A 26882-nucleotide genomic window follows, 5' to 3' on the forward strand; every position below is an offset into this window, starting at 1 on the left:
ACTTAGTCTTGTTGTTAGACTTCATTTCATGCACTTTAATTCACTCTTGGTATTTTGTCGTCCACAGAGAAGAGTGCCTTCATCTCAAGCATTGCAGGAATCCAGTGGAGTTGGTCCTCAACAAAATGGTAGATTTCACGTGGAGACAGTCCCCACGAATTCTTCGATGGGTGCGGCGTCATCACCTGTGCTTGACGAAAGCATACTGTCTTCAAGTGGAGAGGGCTTAAACGATGAGGAAATGCAACTACTATTAGAAAAGTGAGTGCCAATGGAACATAGGAACATGTGTCATGCAAGTACTTCTGTATCGGTTAACTGTTAGATATTCATCCTTTATGGTTATGTTTTTTTGCTACAAGGCATATGTTGCTGACCTTATTTTGACATTTAGGGAATAACTGTTAGAACATTCAGTTGGCTTCTAATGGCTCAACGTCATAGTGATCTAAGTTATAACTACCGTGTGTGTAGTTGTGTGAGAATGCCTTTAATAGCACTTGTACAAGGTAGCTTTGTTTCATGGTATTTTAAGGACATTGCTGCTGAAAACACCTTTGTAAAATGCGCACAAAGCCGATAAATTCTGACAGTAGCATCTTTGCTTCTTTAGGCACAAACAGGAGTTAGCTGAGGTGCAAATGCGACAGAAACAGGAAGTGGAGAGGTTATTGACCCTGAAGAAGAGACCGGCGCGGCCTCACCACCGGTCCAGCTCGGTGCCACGGATCCCCAACCGCCAGGTGAGTTCTACAGTCATGATTAGCCTGGGTCCATCCCTCTTGGGTCGGTTTGCTCCTGTTCTTTTGGGAGCTGATGCCAATATATTGATAAGCCATGTCAACAGGGATGGTCCCCAGTCTATGATGAAACCATGAGGCTTGTTAAGAAGTGAGAAATGACTCTTTCACCTCAAAAACTTCTATCATTAGTACTTGACAAAAGCCTTAGTTATTACCAATTCATATGATAGTTTGTCTACAGACATCCTGTCGCCACCTCACGTCTTCCTGATATCCTTCTGTCTCCATCACTTGTGTCGGCTCTTTCCATGCCTACTCAGGGTGTCTTATGGACAAAAGCATATTGTCAAATACTATTTGATGACTGTAACTGCTTGATGACATAATACAAAATGTATGTATATCATAAAACCTCAGAAAAACACAAGAGAACTGGCTCTATTGTAGCTATGGTCTTTTTGTGTTTGAAATCTGCTTTTTTTTCATTGATGCCAACTCAAAAGTTGCAACATTTAGGCACTTTGTTGTTGTTTCATCAGTTTGGGCAGCCAAAATGGAACTAAAACTTTGCAAAGTGCTTGTATTCTTTGCTCCAGCTTTTCTGTTTAATTTCATGCCTTTTCTGTTGTTTTGCCATCAGTACACGTCACTACTAGGCTACCCTGCCGAGTATAGCTTTGGATCCCCTTCAAGCCGCTGGTATAGCTACTATACTCTGGATGATTTTAAGGTCTGAAGTACATTTCAGGAAATTCAAGCCATTGTGTTTTGTCTTACCCACATCAACAATAACATTCATTCCTCACAAAGTCCAAATGCGAAACTAAGCTGTTGAAAAGTAGACTGTACTTCCACATGTCCCACTCTCGTTGATCTAGCTCTTCTGCATCTTCATTGGTCTGTTTTACTAACATTTTGCATCCATACTTAAACCCAGCTGTAGATAATCTTTTGTGTCACACTGTTGATATCTACTCAGTTTCTGTTCAGCAACTGGTTGTTCCAGCAGTTCAAGTCTGTTCCTGAGAATTTTGATTTGCAAGGATAAGCATAAAAAGATCGTTTGAGATGCCTTGCTGACAAGGTGATGTTTACGTTTCCTCAGGTGCAGCAGTTGCAGCAGGGTCAGATGCAGCAGCTGAACCAGGCCCAGGTGCAACAGCTGCAACAGCAGGCCCAGGTGCAGCAGATGCAGCAACAGGCGCAGACAGCCGCTACACAGGAGCTGGGGGCAATGCCACAGGAGACCCAGAGCGGACCAACCACTCCGACTATGCTGCAGCAGCCAAGAATGGCAGGATCCAAGTCCACTGAGTCTATCATGAGCACTGTGTCCAGTCAAGTCGACGTGCAAGCTCAGCAAGGGCAAGAAGCCAAGAAGCTCACAGACGACCTGTTGAGTAAGTATGCTGACCTGGTGGACTGGGAGAAGAAGAAGGGAGCCCCTCCTGCGACAGAAAAGCTCAGCCTGAATGCCATCCGGGAAGCTCAGATCCGCCAGGAGTTGGAGAGTGGTTTTGCACTGCCACAAGCCGTGCCAGCCGTGCCTGCAGCGCAGCCTGCGCTGCATTCAGGGTCGTCATCAGGCAGCACGCCGTCAAGCACGCCTAAGCTGGGACGGAAGTCGGAGGGTGACCAGCCCGCGCAGAGGCAGCTGTCCAGTGGTAACATTCCCCAGTACACGATGCCACAGATGGTGGCTGCTCACCAACAGATGCTGGCCCACCAGCAGCAGCTCCTGCAGCAGCAAGGCTTTGCCGACTTCTCCCAGATCAACCAGCAGACGTTCCCCGGGGCCATGCACGCGGACTTCACCCAGTACAATCAGCAGACCTTCCCCACGTCACAGCCTGTTTACATCCCACAGAGCATGGGCACACAGCAGGGCTGGGGAGCGGTCCCTCCATCGGCAAGCCTACCACAGCAGGCCTACCAACAGGCACAGCAGCCCCAGCAGACACCCTACAGCCATCTGCAGAAAGGCACCAGCAATCCGCCGTCCTCACAGAGATAGTATGCACAGGGCATCCACATACGATTAAAGGATGAAGCCAACAGGCTAGTCATGTGGATGAAGTGGATGGGAAAAAGACGGACTTGCACTTCGAATAATTCCTGTATGCGTACACCGTTCTCGTATACCGAGTATACCAAACATGCTGCCAAATTGAAACATGAATCCAGAAAAATGGACAATGTACTTGTAAATTTGCCTGAGAGAAAAAAAGGAATAGTAGGCTAGAATCAACCCTGTTAATCATTGTAGCTATGTTAGAACAGTGTGGAAAGCACACGGACGTCTAGAGCTGGGCTTGGCCAAATAAATACCTCTTCATTTTGATATGTCATCAGCTATGTGGAAAATGTATACTTACCCTTTTTTGGGCAATACGTCTTGCTTTCTAGACAGCTCAGACTTTGTTTCTTTTACTTGTAAAGCCATAGGTTTCTGTTGTGTCAGAAGTACAAAAATGTATGTTAGATGCTGGTCAACCATGTTACAGCTGTTGTGTAAGTGGTAACATTTCTATGACCCTGCCTTTTTTGAGGTGTTAGCTTGAGTGTAAGTGAAGTCTGCCTGTGACTTGTGGTTTTGTAACTTGACAAGCTTTCAAAGAGAGCAGATAGTCTATGATGTGGATGTTTGTCAACTGTCAAGTCATTTTGGCAGTTGCACACTCTGGAGGGAAACTTGAAAAGTTGTATAGATTGTCTGAGGGTTCCCAATATTTGGGTATAGTTTACTCTTTCTAGAGAAATACAAAAACTGTCATGACATGAAAGATTTCAACCCTGGTAAAGTGTGATCATGTAGAGGTGGAAATACCTCTTTCAGAATGTGATGTCAAGTTTGGCTTGAGTTGTGAAAGTATACTGTTTAACGTGAGCTTTCCCTAAAGATTTTATGTATTTGAAGCGTATGCTGAAGTCAACACTGTGTGATACTGTGTGATGCAAATTTCAAAAATCTTAAAACCCCCTCTCTACATTTTTTTGGCCACCACCACAAGTGTTACTGACAGCTTTTTCTTGGAACTTGTTTAAAGCCCAGAATAGCCATTGACATTGGCTGGGTCTCAAATGACAACTGATGATTTTCTTAGCTCAGCACAAAATGAAATTGCTGGAGTCGCTGTTTCTATGTTTGGCCAATTAGAGACGTTTATTTCATGTTGAAATGGGCCAATAATGCGTAACCTTTGATGGCACAGTTAAACAAATGAAAATTGGGACAATTTCTGGCCTGGGAGTTGTTTGAAGTTGGTTATTTTATCCCAGTGGCCACTTATGTCACAACACAATTTGTTTTTTTCTCCTTTGCCATTAGCCATGTGTTAAGTGTGTACTCATTAATAATCAATGCAACAATGCTGCAAAGTTAAAAATGGCAGCAAAACATACAAATGCCTTACCCTGTACAGCTCAAATGGAGGGAAATGTGTGTATTAGGTAGATATGGTGCTTTGTATACTAGTAGCTAAATTTGGTAACCAAATTATCAACTTGTATGCAATGTATAAAGGTGTGATTTCTGTGCTACAGAAGTGAATGCTAAACATTACTTACCCTGCTTACAGTGAATGTTTCCATATTTCTGTACCTATCTCAAATATTATGCAATATCAAAAGGTAAAATTCTGTACAATTTCATCAAGAGTTTTGGCTTTGATGCTAGCTCCTTGTAACTATGATGGAATGAGCAGATTGTACAAAAATTAATTGTTTTGGATATCAGTATTATGATTAACCCTTGTATATAAAATGCTACAGTTGTTTTGTTTGTTTTTTTAGTTACCTCACATTGTTGTTATGCTGCAGTCACAAATTGATCTTACAATATTAAGTGCCCACAACACTTTGATAGCATTGACCTTGAAAAAAAAAGCAACAGCAGCTATGTACCACTCCTGAGATGATACATCCATGGGCCTGTGACCAGACCATACAACAGGAGTGGTATATTGAGCCTGGTATATTCCTGGGCAAAACAAAGTCTGTCATCTTCTGTTTTGCTGTACATTGGCAGCCAAATGGTAGAATGTACAAAACCATGAGTTTTATCTCGTTTATATTAATAATAAGTCCAGTAACTCATTCAGGACACTAAACACAACACAAAATATTTGTCACCAGGAAGAACATTTAGAGTCTAATTAATCTAAAAATAATTGTTTTGATGTTTGGGCTAGTCATTAAAATTGTCAAGGAGGGATGGTCATAAAACTGTTATGAACACCTTCCTCCTCTCAGTTATAAGATCCACTGCACCCCCTCCCTCACAACATTCATTTCAATTACAAGTCTCCCTGTATCAATTTACAGTTTTATCTTATTTCGAAAAAAAAAGGTATTATGACCTCCCTCCCAATTTTAATGGAATGCCTCTAAACCTGTTTTGTCACTACATACCAAACCACGAGAAAAAAACATTTGACAGAAGAGTGAGGTACCAAGTTCCTTTTGACCAGGAATAATTTTGGATGAAATGTTACAATAACCCTGTAAACATGTTGTAATCTAGCTACAGTAATGGTAAATAATGACGACTTACTGTAGTACTACTGATGACAAATCGCTGTTGTTGGCAGATTTCTTGTTTAATGCGAACTTTGACATTGGAAGCCTGACATTACAGGAAGTACATGGTTTTTGTTTGGGTGCACTGAATGACAAATGTGTTGTATTTTGGAAAATATACACAGAATCAGCCTTCTGAAATAGCGTGTATCAATAAGGAGAAGTTTTACCTTACAATGTCATTGCAAATTAACGTTTTGAGTTTCAGATGCTCTGAATGCTATTGTACTAGAATACAGAGTCAAGGTGTTAGTACATGTACGTGTCAGGAATTCACTAACTAGCAATGATACAATAAAGACAAAGAGGAATCGCTTCTTCCCTCCAGCGAACACAAGAGTAAATCAGATCGTACCGGTTTTGTGAGAAGGCTTCAGCTTCGGCACCATGTCAGACTGTGAATAATTGTGTATAAACAGTGGGACCCAGTGGTGGCAGGTTGGGAGGGTCAAGCCAACTGGGAAATGTTTCCTTCATTGAATTGCTTATTCCGCACATAACATGAATAAAGCAAGCAATGATGCGGACAGCAACACACCTTGTTCTGTTGTTTGTTTGGCCTAGTTAAGGTAGACTAATTAGTCTCAGCCTGGCAGTGAGCAGAAAGAAGACGAATAATTTATAGACAGCTCTCAGCGCCATCACCTGCAGACGTAGCGCATCGTTAGCCCATTTAAACCTAAATGACTAATCGAGGAAACCCTATCTGTAGTCTCTTCCTAGAGGCACGTACACGAAGATCACCGTTAGTTAGAAGACGGCGATGATGATTTTTTTTCTATCCGGGAGCTCCTGACAACTAATTGCAGAATGACGCACATTTCCAATACACGTCGACTTTGAATTAATTGCGCTGCCTAGAAACCTTATCATGCACTGCGTCTTTGAACGATTACGTCTTAAACTGAACATGATATATTTACGTACTTACTAACGTGCAGGTTTTGAAAGTTGACAAGATTTTGTGCGGTGAATCCAAGCAACTTTGGTCCTATTCCAATACATTCCTTTTTGATTCCTTTAAAGTGGCACATTTGAATAAATGGTTCTGTCAACTCGTTGCGAGCTACATATAACACAAGGTAACACAAATCGATTCCAATCAGCTCATGTTAAGGGTAGCCTAAGTACCATCCTCCGTTTGACCGCTGGCTCAATGCTTTTCGCTTGCTCCGTGGTTATATTAAGGGAGGGACCGACCACAAATGGTCCTAGGCCTGATGGAGGGGGTATGTACGTACAAGTGGAAGTAGGGCTAGGCCTTTGTAAAAGCAACAGGTAGCTAGTGGGGCAGCCCTGGCTGTCTGTGCTAAACAGCCAAACCAATAAACAAATGGAACTACAATACCAATAAACTAACAAAAAGTCTGTTCACCTTTTGTTAGACAATGATGAACAACTCGTAAAGAAGAACTACTTGACAACGTTTTGATTTAGTCCACTTTAGAAAGAGACGGTTTTTTTGTTGCGGAATGATTTTTTTTAATTTTTTTTTAATGAATAATTTTAATGTACAACAGTGGATACCATTCAATTACGAGCAGGACACTCGCGCGACTTCTCATTTCCACCAACGTCATAGCACAATCATGATCAATTATTAATAATCCATAACGTTACGACACGTTCTATCAACAACAAGTACATGGACTTGCGAAAGAAATTAAGCCCAAGTGGCGAAGTCTATCAAATCTAGCCTCCATAGCAGGCTATCTGGGCCTTTTTTGGCTTATAACACACGTTCTGCTGATGAATTCTTTTTGTACTGGGTCGTTTGGGCCTAATGGCTGCACAAACGACCTACCGTAGTACAAAAAGAAGTCATCAGCGAAACGTGTATTATAAGCCAAAAAAGGTGCAGAGAGCCTGCTGCGGAGGCTATATGAAATCATAGATTTTTCTATTTGGAGGTTGAAATAATATTCTAACCTCCTGGCTGCTTCTTCTGAGAGCAACAACTGAACTTAATAATTGACACCTACGTCATACGTGCTAATGTGGGTAGTGTTTGCCAAGTAACACTGACTGAACAATACCCCGGATATTAGTTTTATTTCTTATCTCCAAGGCGCAGAGGAATCCAGTCATGGACTCAACAATATGTGCACGAAACATGATGTTGACGAGTCAATTGGTGAACTAAATTCACAAATCTTCTATGAATGTCAGATTTCTTCTCAGTATGTACTGTGTATGTATAGTTTTTTTTACCCTTACTTGAACCCGGGATATTCCATTAAAACATTGCGGTAGCGATAGAATGTTTTATCATATTTACGCGTTGTTTGGCTTTCTTTCGTTTTTCAATTTTTATGGTGACCCTAAATTATTGATATTGGGTCAATTCCACAAATCGCTCAAATGGAATATCCCGAATTCACCATATACCCTCGTCTGTCGTGAAATAACAAGTCATACGGTTAGGATAATATTTGATATTCACAACAGTCATATGATAACGTGAACGCTTCTGTTAAAACTGATCTTGACCTTTGTAAGACGCTTGCGTTGATACAACACAATTTGATTTAGGCAACAAAACTAGTAAAAACACAGGCGTGAAGCTACATCTGTTGATATACATGTAGTAGTGTACATCGATCTATTACGGGACATAAATACATTTGTTGACGCATATTCAAGATTACTGGGTTAGTTTAACATAATCTTTTGTCATAGAATATAATACATATCAAGGTTGAATTTTAGTGACCTATTTTGAACTGAGAAGTATTTTCAAGACATTCAATTTGAAATATAGCACCATAGTTTCGTGAAATATATACTCTCCAAGTAGAGGAGTGGGTCGGCTGGTTTTTGACGTATTTTAAGCGTTTTTGTCAGGCTTTCAACCCAGACATGTTCTGGAGGTTGGTGAGACAAAAAAAACATGACAAGGTTGAAAGCCCGACAAAAACGCCTAAAACACGTCAAAAACCAGTCGGACCCACTCCTCTGCTCGGAGAGTATGATATATATACGCCTGCTCTAACTCCACAGGAAGTGAACCATGAGCACCATAAGGGCACGTTTCCTCTGTCAAACAAAATACACACCCTCATGCCCTTCCCATCGCGATGTCTTTCTTCCGCAAAACGATATGCACCATCTCAAATCTTATTAAATTCACAAATTTTATCTAATTCGCATGTAAGTTTGTCAAAGTAGTTTCCATGTTGCACTGCCCGGAGTTGGATTGAAAGTCATGACCGGGAAATAGTTCAAGTTTTTGTCTTCCGACTCTGATGACTGGTAATTTTTGAGAATGCAGAACCGGAAACCGGGCGCAGAGACGGGAAGTAGTCGCGGTTTTGTTCCAATGTTGGAACGTGATCGGCGTGATAACATCATTATCAATTACACAATTTTCATTTCTGTCTTAAAAAGGTACATACTGATGTTTGGTCTTGAATTTTCAAAAAGCAAACCCTTCACAGTTCACACAAACGGCAAGGCACACAAGAAATGCAACAGGTGGTTGGGGCACCGGCGGACGTGACGACACCGAAACACGACAGCCTAGGGTCAAAGTCACTAAATGGTTACACAGTTCACAACCACTTGGCACAACTAAGCATGAATGGCAAACAGTTCGTTTTTACTGTTTTTCGATGTTACGGCTGTTGAGCGAATTGAGTCTGTTTAATAGTCCAAATGGATGTTTTGGTCAAGTATTCATATCACACGCTGTTTGTTCATCCATTATTTTGATACGATGAGAAATATACAAATGCAGATATTAGTTAGTCAAAAGTGTATATCTTGACGCAACTGTTTTCGCTTCTGTCCGAGACGACAAGTTTCCCGTCCGGGGTGATGGCCACACCTTGAGGGTGCCACAGCCCGTTGTCCCGGGACAGCAGGTGCCGTACAAACGTACCGTCCTTGCTGAACTGCGACACTCGGTGGTTCTTACTGTCCGCCACGATGGTGTTGTTGTGGTCGTCCGTGTGGACAGAGGTGGGGTAGTCGAAGTACCCATCCCCGGACCCGTACAGCCCGAACTCGTAGACGAACTCCCCGTTTGGTCCGAACACCTTGATGATGTCGTTTCTCCAGTCGCTGACGATGACTTGGCTCTCGCTGTTGGTGGTGACGCGGAGCTGGTTGCCGAAGAGCTGGTGTGAGGAGGAGGCGAGGGTGTGGACCGGTGTGCCGTCCGGCAGCAGCACGAACACCTGCCACCCGATGGTGACGATGATCCGGCCCAGACTGTCCACCGCGATGCCTCGGGAAGGTTTGTCTTTCTCCCTAAACCCCTCCACGTTGATGGTGTCCTTCTCCTTCCCTTGTGTGTCCAGCACGTGGATGGAGTGTCCATCTCCAGTGACTAGAAGGTCACCGTTGTCCTTGCAGGCCACGTCCCACGGTTCAAAGCCAAGGTTGATAGTTCCGTACAGGTTTTCCTCGTCCATCACTTGTAGGCGTTTGTTTCGCACGTCCGTCGCGATGATGAAGCCTTCGGTGTTGACAAACACGGACGCCGCCCAGTCAAACTCGCCGTCTCCGCTCCCCCTCTTTCCCAAGGCTGTGGATAGCCGTGCGGTTCCTGTGGGGTTTAACGTGCGGCTAGGTTTGGCAACAGTCTTGGACGTTTCAGACGCCTGAATTGTCGGTACTGTCCGCCAAGGTTCCGGCATTGGCGCTCCGATAGACAAGCTACCGAACAGACGATCCAGTTCGTCTCCCCCATCCCTGACAGTCGAGCAAAATTGCATGTCCATCAAAGAAGTGGAAACTTCGATTTTCCCTTTATTATTGTCGTCTATGTACCGCTGTAGCCTACCTGTCAGGTCACGTGCCTGGGTGAGTACCTCCATAGGAGTGCCATTCCCGTCCATGTTCTCCGCGAAGTGAACGAAAGTCTTTGCGGAACTGAGATTCTCCTCCGCCGCCTGCACTGCCGAAACCAGTTCCTTCTTGCTCGCCGCGTACAGCGTCTGGATATGACTGATTTTGGCTAGCTTTAACTCTTGTATGGCGTCTATCATTAGTTTCGCCCGAGCCTCCACAGTGCTTACAGTCTGGTCCACTCGGGCGTCCCATTTCTGCTTCAATGAATGCATTTCATTCAGCTTAGCTTGTTGTAGAAATGCGATCCCCCGGGCTACAGGCAGGAGTCGTCTTACGTTCTTTTTCTCCCTCTCCGCCACCTCCTCTATTTCCACATACCTGTGATCCTTGTGGGCGGTGACAACACAGTGCAGACAGATTACCAGATGGCAGGTGTCGCAGTGAAATTTGTTGATTTCGCCGTGCCTTGTGCACATTGAGGTGTTGTCGTCCCCTCGGGCAGCCATAACGGGGCTAAAGTTGTCTGTAGAAACGACGTTATGTGCCCGTGTGAGCTTGAGACGGCGGTGTGCGTCCGTACACACCGGACACAGGTGTTCCTGGCAGTCCACACAGTAGAATGTAGCGCCCGTACCGGCCGAACAGACGCGGCATATGGTAGCGTCTTGTGCGTTTGCCGGCGGTCTTCCTGGTTTGGTGACGACGTCACGGAGTTTGGACACTAGGAAGTTGTCCTTTAGCCCCTGCACACCGCGCGCGGGGAGGCACAGGTCCTGGCGACAGGTGGGGCACGACAAGTTTCTGTCCGCCTGGGTAGTAAACAGCTTCTCCAAACATGACTGACAGAAGGTGTGAAGGCAGGGGAGAATCTTCGGACGGTCGAAGTCGTTATAGCAGATCTGACAGACGAGAAACTCCTCGTTGATCTCGCTAACAAGTCCAGCTGCCATACTTGTCAGGGAACGGGACACCCACTCGCGCGAACACGTCAGCTGTGACGTCAGGTACCTCTCCTCTCGTCCGGAAAGCAAACACGGTTTCCATGGGGACCGGCGGTATGAGGCGGCATTGTTAAAGGGGTGCGAGTTTTATCATCACCCACCCACCCCTGGGGAAAATTACATTTTTGGGCCTTCGGTTCACCAAATAGGACATTCCTTGCGAAATCAAAATGCTTCGTGACAGCTTTTTCCACCTGAAGAACGTCATCAATATTAATGCACCTGTTAGCCTCAACCCCACGAGACAGACACATGTAAAGGCTGCATGGTTGTGTGGCCTTGGGGAAAGGCACGACGGAACCGAAACACACTAAGGCGTTTCTATAATCATATAGGACCTTTATACGAGCCCACCATGTTAAAACTGAGATAATCTCATTAATTTTAACATGGTTTCTGTCATATGAAAACATTCTTTACAGCGAGAGAGTGACGCATGGCAAACCCGTTCATGAATACTGTATGTAATAATTCCAAATATGCCACACACGCCCATACTGACGCATAAAAAAAAATGTTGCACTTCATGTTTCTGATCGAAGTAAGGGGTGTTTTTTTAAAAATCTTCAGGTGAGAGACTGCCAAACCTCCATCTAAAGTCATCCGAATATCAATCGAATATGATTTCTGTTATATGTCTGTACGTGCCATGTCTTGCTTTTATAGTATGTAAATATCTTTGACAATCTATTTTAGTACCGACTACCCAGGCATGCAAACCAATTGCGTTATTGTCGCCATCGGTACTTAAGTGTGTCGTGACTTGCATGCATGGCTTCGGTGACAGCTGATTGGATGCGAGGCAAAGAATAGTGCAACAGGTGTACATGAAGAAACCATGATTACTGGAGCTCCAGGAGAAAGATTTGCAGATGTGAAAAGGTCGTACGTTTATCCCACGAGACTTCTATCCGGTGGGAAAATGCAAGAGTTTTTGTTACAACAGCAAAATGCAGGCTCTAAAATGAACGTCGTCATTCCATAGACCTCGATTCTCGCCTGGGATGAAAATATCAAAAGCAGAAGAAGTAAGCACAGATTTCCGCTCTATCATGCACATGTCACGAGGCTCTTTTCTCTTGCATCTATTCTTGGTTTGAAAGCAAGCCAAAGGGGAAGTAAGAGCCGTTGTCATGGTAACGATGGCGCATGAAGCACCGCCGGTATTGTAATCAGTGAAGCGGCACTCGAAAAGAGATGTCACTATTAGAATTGCCGACAGCGTTATATTTTTATGTGGCAGCAATATCGGTATTGTGTTGACTCAAGAACCCCCAGATTGGAACCCTACGCGAAAAATTGAATAAAAACATTGTTCCCCGATCACCTTTTCCTTTTTTTGTTTTTGTTGTTGTTTGTTTGGCTAGTAAACAATTTATACTATCGGTGCAGCATATCTTAGCACACTTAAATTCTTCTTCACCTAGCTCTTACTAAGCTGGTGTGTTACGCCGAATGGCGCCGGTTATATCAACGTTATGATACAGATACACATACAGATACGAGATACAGATACAGATACTACTAGGGGGTGTGGCTAAGCATCCGTGTGGGTTGGTGACATTTAAAAAAAACTTGACAAAGTAGTAAGCCCGACAAAATCGCCCCAAAACACGTCAAAAACCAGCCGGACCCACTAATCTGCTTGTAGGGTAACACTCGCTAGCTGGCTGCCCCGTAACGTTACCATTTGCGTAGGCACTCAGAACAGGATGAGGATGTGCCTCCTGTTTCATAATTTGCCATACAGATTCTTTTATTAGAATTCAGTATTGCCAGATTGTATAACTGACCCCAGCATTACGTAGGCTACGCTGAGATAGTTTTCGTTTTTATATAATAGCGGATAGAGATAAGGTTGAACCAAGGAGGTTGGTTGAACTTGAGATCATCGGGCAACACTGAAACCCAAGTTCCTCTGTATGCAATTCATCTAACGTTCGCTAAGTGACGCTGTACACAGGACTGCTGCGCATGTCCGTAACCTGTCGTTACGACGCCATTTTTTTGGCAACCAAATTCCACTGGGCAGAATAACATTGTTACGGGGAGGACTGGAAGATCGGATTAAGGGGCTGAATTCCGCGATTGTGCTGAACATATCGATACGTACCTGTCAAAGTCTTTCGCTGATACTACAGGGGATATTATGAAGGAGATGACATGAATTTCGGGTGAGTTGGGAAGGAAAGAACTATCCACATCCTGTTTATATGGGGGAGGGGAGAGACGATGGCCTGAAAAACTTTATGTCTGAAAAACCTATCGGACCACAACGTAACATATTTTTGTATGATGTCAGTCTCTGCGAAGTTGCTGTCACTTAATTTTCATTAACAGAAGCTATACGCTGATGACAATATCATTGATATCAAGAGACTGCACATTCAAAATTTCGTTTATAAACAAATCATAACATGGTCTAACAAAGATTTACGTGTAGAAACATGCGTTTTGAATCTAACGTTAAACCTAGATATTACTAGTATATTGATCATAAATGTGGCTATACATTGTTGCAGCTGTTGAACATTATTTTTGATATGATTCTAAACATACTTGGATGTTGAAGGAATGTTCCATAATGACTGAGAAAGCTGTGAATTATTAAACTAAGGCATGTGGGTAACATTATTATATACTTTATATATGTTAGTTAAGCTAACGTTAAGTCAAATCCTTTCGTTGATCTCTTTTCCACGACAGTGGGAATCTTGCAGTGCAGATCCATGATGGGAAGCCGGCCATATTCCCGGTCAGAGGTCAGTCAGTCACTGTCTGTTGTGATGTAAAACAAAGTGCCAGCTGTTGCATAGTGGCTGATTCTTGGTAATGTTAAAGATTTACTGTTACTGACTTTATTGAGGAAAAGATAACTTGTTTTTTCTAAGTGGGACTCCATCTACAACTTCAGTTTCCTATCTCTAGATGACATGTTACAGAAACAGAGACTAGAAGAAATGAAAACAGAAATCTGATACCTCCATACCTGTAATTACAGTGTAAAGGACTGTGGCCAATGTTGATATAACTGTTTTCCTTCCCGACATAACGTTAGACTATATATTCAAAATCCTGAACATTATTCATTAATCTACACATTCTAAAATCCTCTCATGTTATCCTGACAGGGCAACCCCAGCCAAAGAAGAAGAAGGTAAGGCTCTCTAATGTGTTCAAATTCATTTTCTATTTTTATTGTAATCTTTTAGGTATTATGCATCCGAGATAACTAACTGATATTTCCATCATTTTATTTCTTATCATTCAACATTTTGAACATTTCACAGATTCAGTTTTTAATAGTGACACATTTGCTACAATAAGAAATATTTCAGTGAGTTCAATATCTTTGGTTTTTGTTGTGCCCCTCACAGAAGGACATCTACCTGTCAAAGCAGAACAAACATCCCCTGAGAAGACCAGCTCAGGAGGAACCAGCCAATGAGAACAGGGATGGAGGACCAACATCCAATCAGAACCAAGCAAAGAAAACCAAACCAGCGAATAGAAAGCCTCCTCCCAATCCGAGGACCAAGAGGGGAAAGGATGATGGGAAGGGAACAAAGACTGATGGGAAGCCTGGAGAAGGAACTGTGACTTTGACACAAGAGCAGCTGAATGCTATATTGGCTTCTATAGGCAAGACAACAGACACTAGCAGTGCTGTTAATGTTCAAATTGGTAAGTGGGGCTCTTCCCTGTCGGCAAAGATGTTCTTTTTTTGATGTTGGAATGACTTTTTTCTGTTGTGATCCAGGTGGATATAACAAGTGATATCTCTCGAGAATTTGCATTTCCCTTTTTGTCTTCTGGTTGTCTTTTTAAATTTGTAAATTTTAGCAATCTTTATTTTCAGAAAACAATGAAGTGAAAATTGTTTCCACTGAAAATGGACAGCAAGGGACTGGTGAGGCGGCAAACACAGACAACGGAGCGGGAGACATGGGCCAGGAGGTTAGTGGCCAGTCTGAGCCTACTGCTGACGTGGCTCAAAACCAGCCAGCTGAGAACACCGCCCGTGGGGAGGGGACAGAACAGGCTCATAAACAAGCACAACCCGCAACTGAACCAGCATCACAACAACAGCCTTACAACAACACACACAGGTACATGTGCACTTATTCTCCTGACATGTCTGTTTGACAATAATGATGTTTGATTTGGGGATCAGGTACATTAAATGAGATTTCATAGATCACACAATCAACATAAGAAAGCAAAGTTGTGGGAGCATTTAGAAGAAAGTAGCTCAAGAAAGTCAACAATTAAGTTGGCAAACAACAAGAGTAAAAACATTGGTCTCAAATGAAGACATTCTCATCTACCCTTATGATCCTCCCTGTATTTTCCTAACAGCCTGTACCCTGTGGTTAGTTAATGAGTATGAATCATCCCTGTGAGGGTTGCTACACCATTGTTTACTGTTACTACCCACCATGTTTGATCATCTTTGCCCAGTCTCTATGATATGAATATTTAATGAACCATATGTGAGTTATATCTGTACATGACACTGCATGTGTGTTGATGTTACAATAGAGCTTCTGAAATTCAATGTTGACAGCCTGTGTGAGTGTGGTATCTGATATGTTTGGAACATTTCAGTTTGACCAGGAATACTGTATTTAGGAATACTGAGAGGCATGATAGATATAAAAATCATGTTATGCCCATGTACATGTAGTCTTTCATTGGACTGTAGACAGGGTGAAACATCTCTTCCATTATTAGTCACTGTGCAGCTTGTACCAAGTGTTTTATTGTGGGGAGGGGAGCTTTAACTTGTCAACATCTAACATTTAAGTTAACATTTTTGTGCCATGACACAATTTGGGATGTGTATTTTTGCATTGAAGGGGGAAGAGTGATGTTGTTGAGGGTTGCTCATGGTGGCTTAACAAATGGGAAACCGCCAGGCACTTCTATGTATATGCGCATCTAACAGAAACAACTTACAGTGAATCTAGAGCAGATGTTCAGCCTGAGTGTTTATTCTATGTTTGCAGCACTACGCAGCAGTCCAGCTATGGGGGACTATTATCCACCATTGGTAAGGAGGAGGAGGACAAGAGAACAGCAGCAGAGGCCAGGAAGACTCAGCTTAGGAGGGAGTTAGGTGGGTCAGTCTTCATAATCACAAAGAGATTAACCTAACCATAGGAAATCTAGGAATGTTGCAGAAGGTCGTTTTGCTGGTAATAAAAAGGCAGTGCTTAGTGATAATGTAGATTTCTATATCAAAGAGGCAAAGACTCAAAGAGGCTGTAAGAAATTTATTGTGATAATTTTTTTACAGCTGTTCTTTAAATTCTTTGTTTAGATGACTGATAATACTGTCCTTGTAAAAAACTCTAAGACTTGAGAAATGAGACTAATACCCTATAGATTGACTTTGTAACTCAGCTATATGCATTGGATATCTACACACAGAGGAACAGATAGCAGACAAGAAACGTAGAGACCAAAAGGCCCGTGATCGGTCGGCGGTAGAGCGAGCGCAACCGGTGGAGGACTATGTGCCGTGGGGACGTCCCGGGGCAGGTGCGCCGCTGAGGTCACAGTCTGGGAAGGTCATGGCTGAGTATGGCGACACAAGAAGGGTCAGGACAGCAGTTTGACATTTGACATAAATGAATCTGTTACCATTCATCTGTCATTATTCATGTTAAAAATACATGATGTAAAACATGTATGCTCACTGTTAACAAATTTGTCAAAGAAAATGACGCACACTATTGGTATATAAAACGTTTCTTTCAGCATAGTTTGTGATGTGTTAGGTGAATGATTCTTGACAAAGGGAGGCATTGTATGTGTCACTCATACTTACTGAATCTGAAATGAAACAGCTTTTTTGTACCTGAATGTTTAAATAAAAACTTGTATGGATTGTCAAAAATCGTTGAAAGCAAGCAATGTCCCAGATCCATCATTAAACAAAGCTGCTATTTTGATCAATCTGTTCATTCAACTTACATGATGTACACAATGTCATTTATTTCTATCTAGTTATCTGTTACTCACTTTCACTGATTATTCCAAAACAGTCACAACAGAAGGCATCCCCAAGAGGAGCCAGTGACACCGCTGTGCAGCAGGCAGCAGCCAGACAGCAGCCACAGCTGAACTACACACAGTCCTCAGCCCAGCCTGAACCAGCTGCCACCGGTCAGGCCCGCCGGGCAGTCTCCACAGTACCTCCTCCACATGCCATGAGGAGCTCATTCGCAATAGGGGTAAGATGGGCATATTGTTAGTTCTACTATAAAGATGTTGGTTTCACTAGTGTTGGATGATTGAGTTAACTATGGTGCCTTGGTAAATATGGGTCCCTTTTGGATAAAAACATTGCAAAATTGATAATGATTTTCACATTAATGGAATATCATAGGACAGAAATGGCTCCATTTGCATTTGAACTTGAATGATTATGTGATTTGGAGGAAATAGCTACAGTTGATAACATTTCATTCTTGTGTGGCTTTGGATCCCAACTTGATGCCCTTCTAAATGTCTCTCTTCATCCTTATAAAGGGTGCGGCCCCTGGTGGTGATCAGTACGTCACAAAAGACCAAGATGACAAGAAGAAATGGCTACAGGAACTGGGTAAGCCTTGTTCTGCCTCTTCTTCTTTTCCAGCTAAGATACATGAAGTAAAGATTGTGGGATGCATAACAAGATAGCCTATACACCCATATGATGATGATATTTTTCATATACCACTTACACCTGATGTCTGTACTGTCAGAGGCCAGGAAGGCTCAGCTTAGGAGGGAGTTAGGTGGGTCAGTCTTCATAATCACAAAGAGATTAACCTAACCATAGGAAATCTAGGAATGTTGCAGAAGGTTTTTTTGCTGGTAATAAAAAGGCAGTGCTTAGTGATAATGTAGATTTCTATATCAAAGAGGCAAAGACTCAAAGAGGCTGTAAGAAATTTATTGTGATAATTTTTTTACAGCTGTTCTTTAAATTCTTTGTTTAGATGACTGATAATACTGTCCTTGTAAAAAACTCTAAGACTTGAGAAATGAGACTAATACCCTATAGATTGACTTTGTAACTCAGCTATATGCATTGGATATCTACACACAGAGGAACAGATAGCAGACAAGAAACGTAGAGACCAAAAGGCCCGTGATCGGTCGGCGGTAGAGCGAGCGCAACCGGTGGAGGACTATGTGCCGTGGGGACGTCCCGGGGCAGGTGCGCCGCTGAGGTCACAGTCTGGGAAGGTCATGGCTGAGTATGGCGACACAAGAAGGGTCAGGACAGCAGTTTGACATTTGACATAAATGAATCTGTTACCATTCATCTGTCATTATTCATGTTAAAAATACATGATGTAAAACATGTATGCTCACTGTTAACAAATTTGTCAAAGAAAATGACGCACACTATTGGTATATAAAACGTTTCTTTCAGCATAGTTTGTGATGTGTTAGGTGAATGATTCTTGACAAAGGGAGGCATTGTATGTGTCACTCATACTTACTGAATCTGAAATGAAACAGCTTTCTTGTACCTGAATGTTTAAAAAAAATCTTGTATGGATTGTCAAAAATCGTTGAAAGCAAGCAATGTCCCAGAGCCATCATTAAACAAGGCTGCTATTTTGATCAATCTGTTCATTCAACTTACATGATGTACACAATGTCATTTATTTCTATCTAGTTATCTGTTACTCACTTTCACTGATTATTCCAAAACAGTCACAACAGAAGGCATCCCCAAGAGGAGCCAGTGACACCGCTGTGCAGCAGGCAGCAGCCAGACAGCAGCCACAGCTGAACCACACACAGTCCCCAGGCCAGCCTGAACCAGCTGCCACCGGTCAGGCCCACCGGGCAGTCTCCACGGTACCTCCTCCACATGCCATGAGGAGCTCATTCGCAATAGGGGTAAGTTGTGCATCTTGTTAGTTATACTATAGAGATTTTGGTTTCACTAGTGTTGGATGATTGAGTTAACTATGGTGCCTTGCCAAATATAGGTCCCGTTGAATATTGCATAGTTGATTTTCAAATTAGGACAGAACTGGCTCCATTTGCATGTGAACTTGATTGAGTATGTGATATTGAGGAAAAAGCTACATTTCATTCTTGTGAGGCTCTGGTATGTAACATTAGATCCCAACTTGGTGCCCTTCTAAATGCCTCCCTTTATCCTTATAAAGGGTGCAGCCCCTGGTGGTGATCAGTACGTCACAAAAGACCAAGATGACAAGAAGAAATGGCTACAGGAACTGGGTAAGCCTTTTTCTGCCTCTTCTTCTTTTCCAGCTAAGATACATGAAGTAAAGGTTGTGGGATGCATAACAAGATAGCCTATACACCCATATGATGATGATATTTTTTACATACCACTTACACCTGATGTCTGTACTGTCTGTAGAAAAACAACGCGAGGAGGCCAGACTGAGGAAACAGAGGGAAAAACAGCGGGATAAAGAGGTTAGACCTTCTTCTAGTCTAATGTTTTGTCATGGTTGTCATTAGCAGCCTTTTAGGCTTAGCCTCCTTTGCACACTTCTAGGGGAGCCGGCCTTTAAACTATAGTGTCAGGAAGTGTCACATATAACTCCTAGACACCGGAAGCAATGTAAAGCCTGTACTGTATTGTTTTGAAGTTAATCTACAATCATCTGAAATCCTTGTATGTCCATTTTACCATTAAAATGATAACTGATTGTGTAACGAACATACTTGAGACCAAATTATCTGTTACAGTACAACTTACTTTCAGCCTAACATGGAAGGGACTTTTACAGCTATGTTCCAAGAGGGCTCCGCCAGGGTGATAAACCATACTGCTTCTGCACAATGCATATTTTTTGTTGCTGTAAATCATTGGATAAATACTTTTTGTACAGTTGTTTTTTAAACACAAATGTAAACCTTTCCACCTTTCACAATTTCCACCTGTTTCCACCTGCAAGCAACACACTGTGGCTGACTCACTGTGGCTGACTTTCTGTTATACCACCACTTCCTGTTCGTTTTATGGATGAAAATTTCTGCAGACCTTTCTCTTGCTGTTATGTACTTGTGTTGGCATCTAGTCAAGAAAAGTACTGATGCTCAGCGTATTTCTCCATCCAGGGAGATGGTATGGATGCATGGACTCGTCACTTTGACACGTACCATCCCGCAACACAAGAGCAGCCCCCACCCAGGGGAGCCGATGCACAGCCCACTGTTCCAGAGCCCCACCCCCAACGAACCCAGTCCCCCACCCCTGTAGTACAGGATGCTGTGGTACAGGAGGCAGACCACCATGCCACCCTGCGTTCTTCCTTGGAGAGGAGGTAGGGAGTCTAGGGACACTTCTGTTGGTTGTGGGTATTTTAAGTTCTTTGTCTAGACGGAAACCTGCTGTAACAAATCTCAGTAACTAGGACTCAGAAATGTGAACTAAATTGTGGTAGCTTTGAGTCTGTTGAGTCTTGACATTTCATAATTGTCAAGAACTTTCACAGCATTTGTGCCAAGTCTTAGGTGGAGAAGAAATTGCCAAGTCTTTTAATGCTATCTGAAAGAAAAATTTCACCAGTCCTGCTTTAACCTCATATAGTCAATGTGGTACTTGCAACATGTATTATTTGCATAGCCAGTATGCTGTGTTGTCATTTTGTTCTGGCTCCCAAAATTAATGCTTGCCTGAGGCTGCTTTAGTGTTCTGTTGGCATGATCCTCCATGTGTTGACCTGTGTTGCAGAGCTGAACCCACACACCTTGATGATGACTCTGTGTGAGTATTTATTGTCATGGTGATTGCTACTAAAACATTTCTTCCCTCACACGCGTGGTGCACTGGTTAGGTTCTACACTGGATCCCTCTCTGCACATAACATGCATGTACGAGCTATGCACACAAGGATCATTATACTTATAACTGCACTTGTTATTTTGTCTCTGATTTGTCACTTAAACAGCACATAACCTGTACCAGTCTTGCCTGTGCAGTTGGTAATCATCATCATCACAAATGCACTATAAGCAGCACTGATGTGATATTTCCCTACTCACTCACTCACTCACTCACTCACTCACTCACTCACTCACTCACTCACTCACTCACTCACTCACTCACTCACTCACTCAATCACTCAATCACTCAATCACTCACTCAATCATTTCACGGATGTATTTTGTCTCATACAAGTTAGCAATTTCTTTACCTTTAGAATTGATATCATAGAATCTTGCCTTGGTGTGATATTGGTTAACTTGGTGTCTAAACTTATCAGCTTTTCCTTGCCATTGACCCAGTTGCCTGTCCCAGGACATTCTCTTTACCTCTATCCCATAATTATTTACCTTCATTTTTCCTACCCTTGGGTAAGAAATAGTCAGAATGGAACATTAATCATCTCTTCATTTGGTCTTTGTCTAACCTTGCTGTCATTGGTCAGGTTTCCCAACTGAAGCCCTTGCAGACAGGACTTGGGGACACCTCCTATCCTTACCCTATGCACTGGTACATGGATCTTTAAATGATTAAAGTTTACTGTTGAAATAGTTGAGGGTATCACCTATCCTGTCTGTATGTCTTTATACAGAAACTTTTTACGGACTGGTGCGGCGCTGAAGGACCCTGCCCAGCTGGAGGAGCTGGAGAAGAGACGGCTGAAGGACCTGGAACATAAGGTCAGGCATGACTGCTTAACCATATACATCTACAGTCAGATTTAACAGACATTCCTGCATTGACAATGTAATTCTGAAACAAAGACACTGGCAATAAGTTAGTACATTGCACTTGTATATCTATGTGGAAAGAAATATCATGTAAACTCTCCACATAAAAAAGGGAAGATTAGTCACATTAAGAATGACCTTTTTAAAATCAAAGTGAATTACGTACAGATTAATGAACTAAGAGACCAATTCGCAAGGTAAAAGTTACTCAAGCAACTGGATAGATTTTGGAAATGGTCAGGTGTTTCTGGTAGCATCCACTACCTTTGGTCCGTGATTGGGTTAGTGTTAGGGTTAGGTCACTGAAGAAGCAGGGCTAATAAAAGGTGTCCCAGTTAATTTTGGGGTCTGGATGGGTAGAGGATCCTACCTGAAACGTTTCTAAAATCTATCCAGTTGCTTGAGTAACAGTTACCTTGCGTATCTTATCCCCTGGATGTCTAATCTTCATCGACGTAACAAATTGATTGATGATCCTCTAGAGAGCAATCCAGGAGCAGGTGGAAGAGCGACAGCGGGTGAAGCGGGAGGAGCGTGAGCGTCGGGCACGGGAGGAGGCTGAGGAGGAGCAGCGGCTGGCGAGGGAGAGGCAGACGTTACAGGACCAGTTCGACAGGGAGCTGCAGGACCAGAGGAGGAAGGAGGTCAGCTGGTCTAAACACTAATGTGGAAGCAATGTCTTAGCAAATACAATTCTCTTCATTGTGTGTACAAGTTTTGAATATGATATGGTATACACAAACTATCTAGCATGCCATGCAGGTCTGTACAAGTGTGATGGTGTGCTGCTTTATCTAAAAACTAGTTGGCTTGACATTTTGGCTCATATATTATCATATTTCTTGAGCTATTTCCTGTATGAGCTTCAGTTCAGTTTCACCATGCAGGGCAAGGAGACAGTCATATGGCCTAGCTATACACATGTCTTGTATGCTGTATTGGTAAAGAACGTTTTTGGGGTGATAAAGCAGAACTAGACTCTCCTCACAATTTGCTTGGTTTGTTTGCGTTGGAATGTTGTACCTTGTTTTTTGGGTGGCAAACTACAGGAGCTTCTGAACCAGAAGACAAAGATGTTGTTTGAGTCCATGCAGCAGGCTGAGCAACAGGCACTGCAGGTAAAACTACCATTTTACTCTCAAAACCAAGCAAAGACAGGCATTGGTGTTATCCTTTATTGTTTATTTCGGGCTCAATGGCCCATATTGACAGACAGACAATATGTATAGTTGCTCTCATAGTTATACTGATGTTCTCCCCCAGGAAAAGAGACAGCAGCGGATGAGGCACCTTGAGAGACATGGCCACGACGTCAGCAACCTCAGACACACCTTCGAGTCCACGGAGCCCCAGCTGTCCTACAGGTCTTCCCACCCCGCGGAGGTCCCCCCACTCCAGGGACTGTCCCCTCGGGAGCAGTTTGGCATCATCCACTCCCACAGAGACCCTCCCCCTCACCCTGGGGCCTCCTATCACTCCCCCAGGGAGGCAGACCCACCCCCAGTGGGATACGTCTCTCCTAGGAGAGAAACGGCTGTGCAGACAGGTACGTATACAGTAGTTTTGGATAGCATGGTTCTTTATTCACAACCAAAACATACAGTACCAGTCATGATTGCCCTGAGGAAGGTGCCAGAGGGTCACCACAACATCAGCTGTGATTGTATGTCTTGGTTGTGAATAAAAAACCTTGTCATCCAGTGATTCTCCAACCTGATAAAATTATTCTTAGGTAGAGTGCTTTTATTTCACAGGAGTGAAATGTAGTGCTGTGTAAAAGACAGGGTAACTGTTTCCCAGTTTGATTGATTCCACATAAGGCGGGCAGGAGATGCTACGGCCAATTCTCCATTTGCCAGAATTTTATGAAATATGTTTACAGTAACACTTGTTGTTTGTCCACAGATCCCTTCCGTCTGCCTGAACAAGCCCCTGTCACCATGCCTGAGGAGGGGGACAGCAGCAGTGTGGAGATTGAGTACAAGTAAGGCCTGCTTCTGGTGTCTTTGAAGACTTATCTTACTGTTGAGGTTGTACCTGTCATTTGAATTTCCAGCAACATAGGCAAAATATATGAATATTCGAGGTGCCGCTTGCTTAACCCATGTCTGTATCGCCATAACATAGGGACAGTAGAGAACAGGCGAGGAGCAGACAGAACAGGGACGCCCCCAAACGTGGCAAGAAGGAGCCCAACAACAGGAGAGCTGCCACCACAGACAGCGAGAAGGAGAACAGCAGAACAAGGAAGAAAACTGAGAAACCAGCAGAAAAACCCAGGTGGGGAGCAAGCACCTCAAAGGTGCAGGGGAAGAAATTTGTGAAAGCATCGGAAAGATATCCTAACAAACTGAAGAAAAAAAGGGAAGAAAACCTCGTCAAAAGGGAGAGAGAGTTAAAGAAGCAGATGGAGGCAAACTCCAAGGAAAGAATACGACAGAGGCTGGTGGAACATAGGTCGTCACCAGAGGTCACTGGTACCCAAGGTCGAAAGTCACCTCCTGTACCAACTCTGGCTGGGAAAAACAAAAACAGACAAGATGATGACGATTTGTACACGCCGTACGAAAGGACTAGTCGGAAACCAAAACGACAGGAACCAATCAGACCGGCGCAGGAGTTCAAGTCAGACTCCCCTCCTGTTCCTGCGCTTAGGAAGAAGGCGGAGGAGGACAGGAAGGAGCGGTCCCTCTCTCCCCCACAGCGGGGTGAGCTGAACCATCCCAATGTCAGAGGGCAAAGGGCATGGGATGGAGCTGCAGAACCTGTTCAGTATGACTATGACTCGGCACCCAGGGCTAATTCACCGCCTGTTCCTGCTCTGAGGAGCAAAACAAAGCAGCCAGGTCCTGATAGGGAAAGAAACCCCCATCAAAGCCCAGAGAGGAACAGAAACCCCCGTCAGAGCCCAAGCAAAAGTCCGGACAGGAAGCCAAAAGTAAGACAGAAGTCTCCTGAGAGGTATGCATTCTTCCTTCTTACATGTCATGTTGCAAAATGTTTATTACAATATGTGATATGCATGTACATTGTATATGGGTTCCAAAAGATGTCTGTTTTTCTGAAGGAAATTAGATACTAGAATGAGAAGTTATTTTGATTACTACAGTCTTGTTCCTTTTTAATGTTATGTATGATTCGGATTTATATTCATTTCACATTTTTACATTCATTTCTTCTAGTAGATATGGAACAGTAAACGACCATCCTCACTCCCCGCTGCGTGACGGAGACTTCATTCCGTTCCGGAGGACAGACGACGGGGTGCTGGACCCGCAGGAGCCCATGTCCTTACCCGAGACACGGGAGGCCCCCAGGGTGCGCAGGCGCGCCAGCACAGACCACAGTCCTCACAGGGGAGCACTGGAACAGGTACCGGACAGCATGAGGTCTGCAAGTGCTGGACAGGCTAAGGTAAGGGTTGTATTGTAGTCACCAGATAACTGCAGCTACATCTCATGCAAATTCTGTCACAGGTGGTTGGTTGGAGCAACAATAAATTCACTAGAGCTGTTGCCATGGATTGAAGTAATGAGTAACATTTTCTGCCACTCTTCAGGACCCTCTACTGAACCCAGGTATGGTGAAGAATCCTCAGAGACAGGGAGAGATTCTCAAGCAGCTGAAGAGTCTCAGAGAGGTGAGTACTTGTCTTGTATCTTCATTTCTTTTCTTTCTTGCAAGCAATCTGTGTTGGACGCAATTGACCTTCTATAAGTATAACAGAATAGACAACCTTAGAAAGGTGTGTTCTGTGTGGTGTGTTTGAGTTTTGGAGATGTTTCTGACAGCCTTCTGTAGTGCTTGTGTTGGGAATGTTTTTGACAGTCCTGTACGTGTTCTTGCAGGGTCTACTGATGAGGCAGAGGGAGATTGAGTCCTGCATGTCTCCCCCTATAACAGCCTTCCAGCCTGACTTACAGAACTCACAACATGGACCACAGTAGTACAGGAGAACTCACAACATGGACCACAGTAGTACAGAAGAACTCATAACATGGACCACAGTAGAACAGGAGAACTCACAATATGGACCACAGTAGTACAGGAGAACTCACAATATGGACCACAGTAGTACAGGAGAACTCACAATATGGACCACAGTAGTACAGGAGAACTCACAATATGGACCACAGTAGTACAGGAGAACTCACAACATGGACCACAGTAGAACAGGAGAACTCACAACATGGACCACAGTAGTACAGGAGAACTCACAATATGGACCACAGTAGTACAGGAGAACTCACAATATGGACCACAGTAGTACAGGAGAACTCACAATATGGACCACAGTAGTACAGGAGAACTCACAATATGGACCACAGTAGTACAGGAGAACTCACAATATGGACCACAGTAGTACAGGAGAACTCACAACATGGACCACAGTAGAACAGGAGAACTCACAACATGGACCACAGTAGTACAGGAATCATAACATGGATCACCGTAGTATAGCACATGGCTAGCTGAAATAAGACCACTAGTTGTATGGAGTGGACTAGCACAATTCTAGCACATGGCTGTAAAAAGTTTGAGTATTGAGCAGACTTCTGCAGAGTTTTGAACATGATTACTTGTAGACATACTTGTTGACCATGACCTCAGAATGTTGGACATGACATGTACAGTTTTTAGATATTTTCAACATGTAAATTTGTGTATGAACAGATTTTTATACAAGAGCTTGTCATATTTCAGTTTTAAGTGATTACAATCTCAATTTTAAGTGCAACAGAGAACGTTAAAATATGTTGCCTCTTTTTAGATTGTAGATTGAATTGTAAAATCTAATGGATAATTTTGTTAATCCAGCAGAGGATTTGTATGTCCATTGTACAGTGAACTGCATAAGTCGATGGCTAAATCATTCAGTTGTTTGTACAGTTTATTGTTTTGCTATTTGTCTGATTCCTGTGGATTCTTGTATCATAAAGACATGATTCCGTTGTCAGTACATTATGCTGAATTTTTGTGTATTAAAGAAATAAAGGCTTTCTTCTGTGGAAAGTTCAGCAATAAAGATTAGTACTTACAATGTATACGGGTCATTTGTATT

The 26882-nt window shown here is 43.1% G+C and overlaps 3 protein-coding genes across 19 annotated transcripts in view; 2 read left to right on the forward strand and 1 right to left on the reverse strand.

Annotated features, from left to right (window-relative positions):
- LOC136435295 (serine/threonine-protein kinase WNK2-like) overlaps window positions 1-5854 on the forward strand; it is a 77506-nt gene extending 71652 nt beyond the window's left edge. For all 15 annotated transcript variants that reach the window (XM_066428635.1, XM_066428636.1, XM_066428637.1 and 12 more), the window contains 4 exons: window positions 68-261; window positions 614-743; window positions 1384-1473; window positions 1849-5854. In XM_066428635.1, the coding sequence (XP_066284732.1) occupies window positions 68-261; window positions 614-743; window positions 1384-1473; window positions 1849-2757 (1323 nt within the window). In that variant the 3' untranslated portion in view covers window positions 2758-5854. The remainder of the gene's footprint in view (window positions 1-67; window positions 262-613; window positions 744-1383; window positions 1474-1848) is intronic.
- Window positions 5855-8536: 2682 nt separating this feature from the next.
- LOC136435299 (tripartite motif-containing protein 3-like) lies at window positions 8537-11125 on the reverse strand. Its single transcript, XM_066428654.1, has one exon. The coding sequence runs from the start codon at window positions 11063-11065 to the stop codon at window positions 9065-9067; it is 2001 nt and encodes a 666-aa protein (XP_066284751.1). The 5' UTR covers window positions 11066-11125; the 3' UTR covers window positions 8537-9064.
- A 1967-nt stretch (window positions 11126-13092) lies between these two features.
- On the forward strand, window positions 13093-26865 carry LOC136435301 (coiled-coil domain-containing protein 66-like). Of its 3 annotated transcripts, none has more exons than XM_066428657.1 (24): window positions 13093-13290; window positions 13823-13878; window positions 14248-14273; window positions 14494-14800; window positions 14976-15225; window positions 16126-16235; window positions 16550-16719; window positions 17167-17355; window positions 17654-17726; window positions 18216-18385; window positions 18833-19021; window positions 19297-19369; window positions 19515-19573; window positions 20222-20427; window positions 20838-20870; window positions 21682-21769; window positions 22303-22464; window positions 22870-22938; window positions 23084-23366; window positions 23726-23804; window positions 23948-24781; window positions 25003-25234; window positions 25380-25460; window positions 25669-26865. In XM_066428657.1, the coding sequence occupies exons 1-24, from the start codon at window positions 13280-13282 to the stop codon at window positions 25765-25767; spliced, it is 3849 nt and encodes a 1282-aa protein (XP_066284754.1). In that variant the 5' UTR covers window positions 13093-13279; the 3' UTR covers window positions 25768-26865. The 3 variants fall into 3 exon arrangements, with proteins under 3 accessions (XP_066284754.1, XP_066284755.1, XP_066284756.1); XM_066428658.1 differs by having other exon boundaries at window positions 25006-25234; XM_066428659.1 differs by lacking the exon at window positions 20838-20870.
- The last annotated feature ends 17 nt before the right edge of the window (window positions 26866-26882 follow it).

Source organism: Branchiostoma lanceolatum, chromosome 5 (genome assembly GCF_035083965.1).
Source record: "Branchiostoma lanceolatum isolate klBraLanc5 chromosome 5, klBraLanc5.hap2, whole genome shotgun sequence".
Classification (NCBI taxonomy): domain Eukaryota; kingdom Metazoa; phylum Chordata; class Leptocardii; order Amphioxiformes; family Branchiostomatidae; genus Branchiostoma; species Branchiostoma lanceolatum.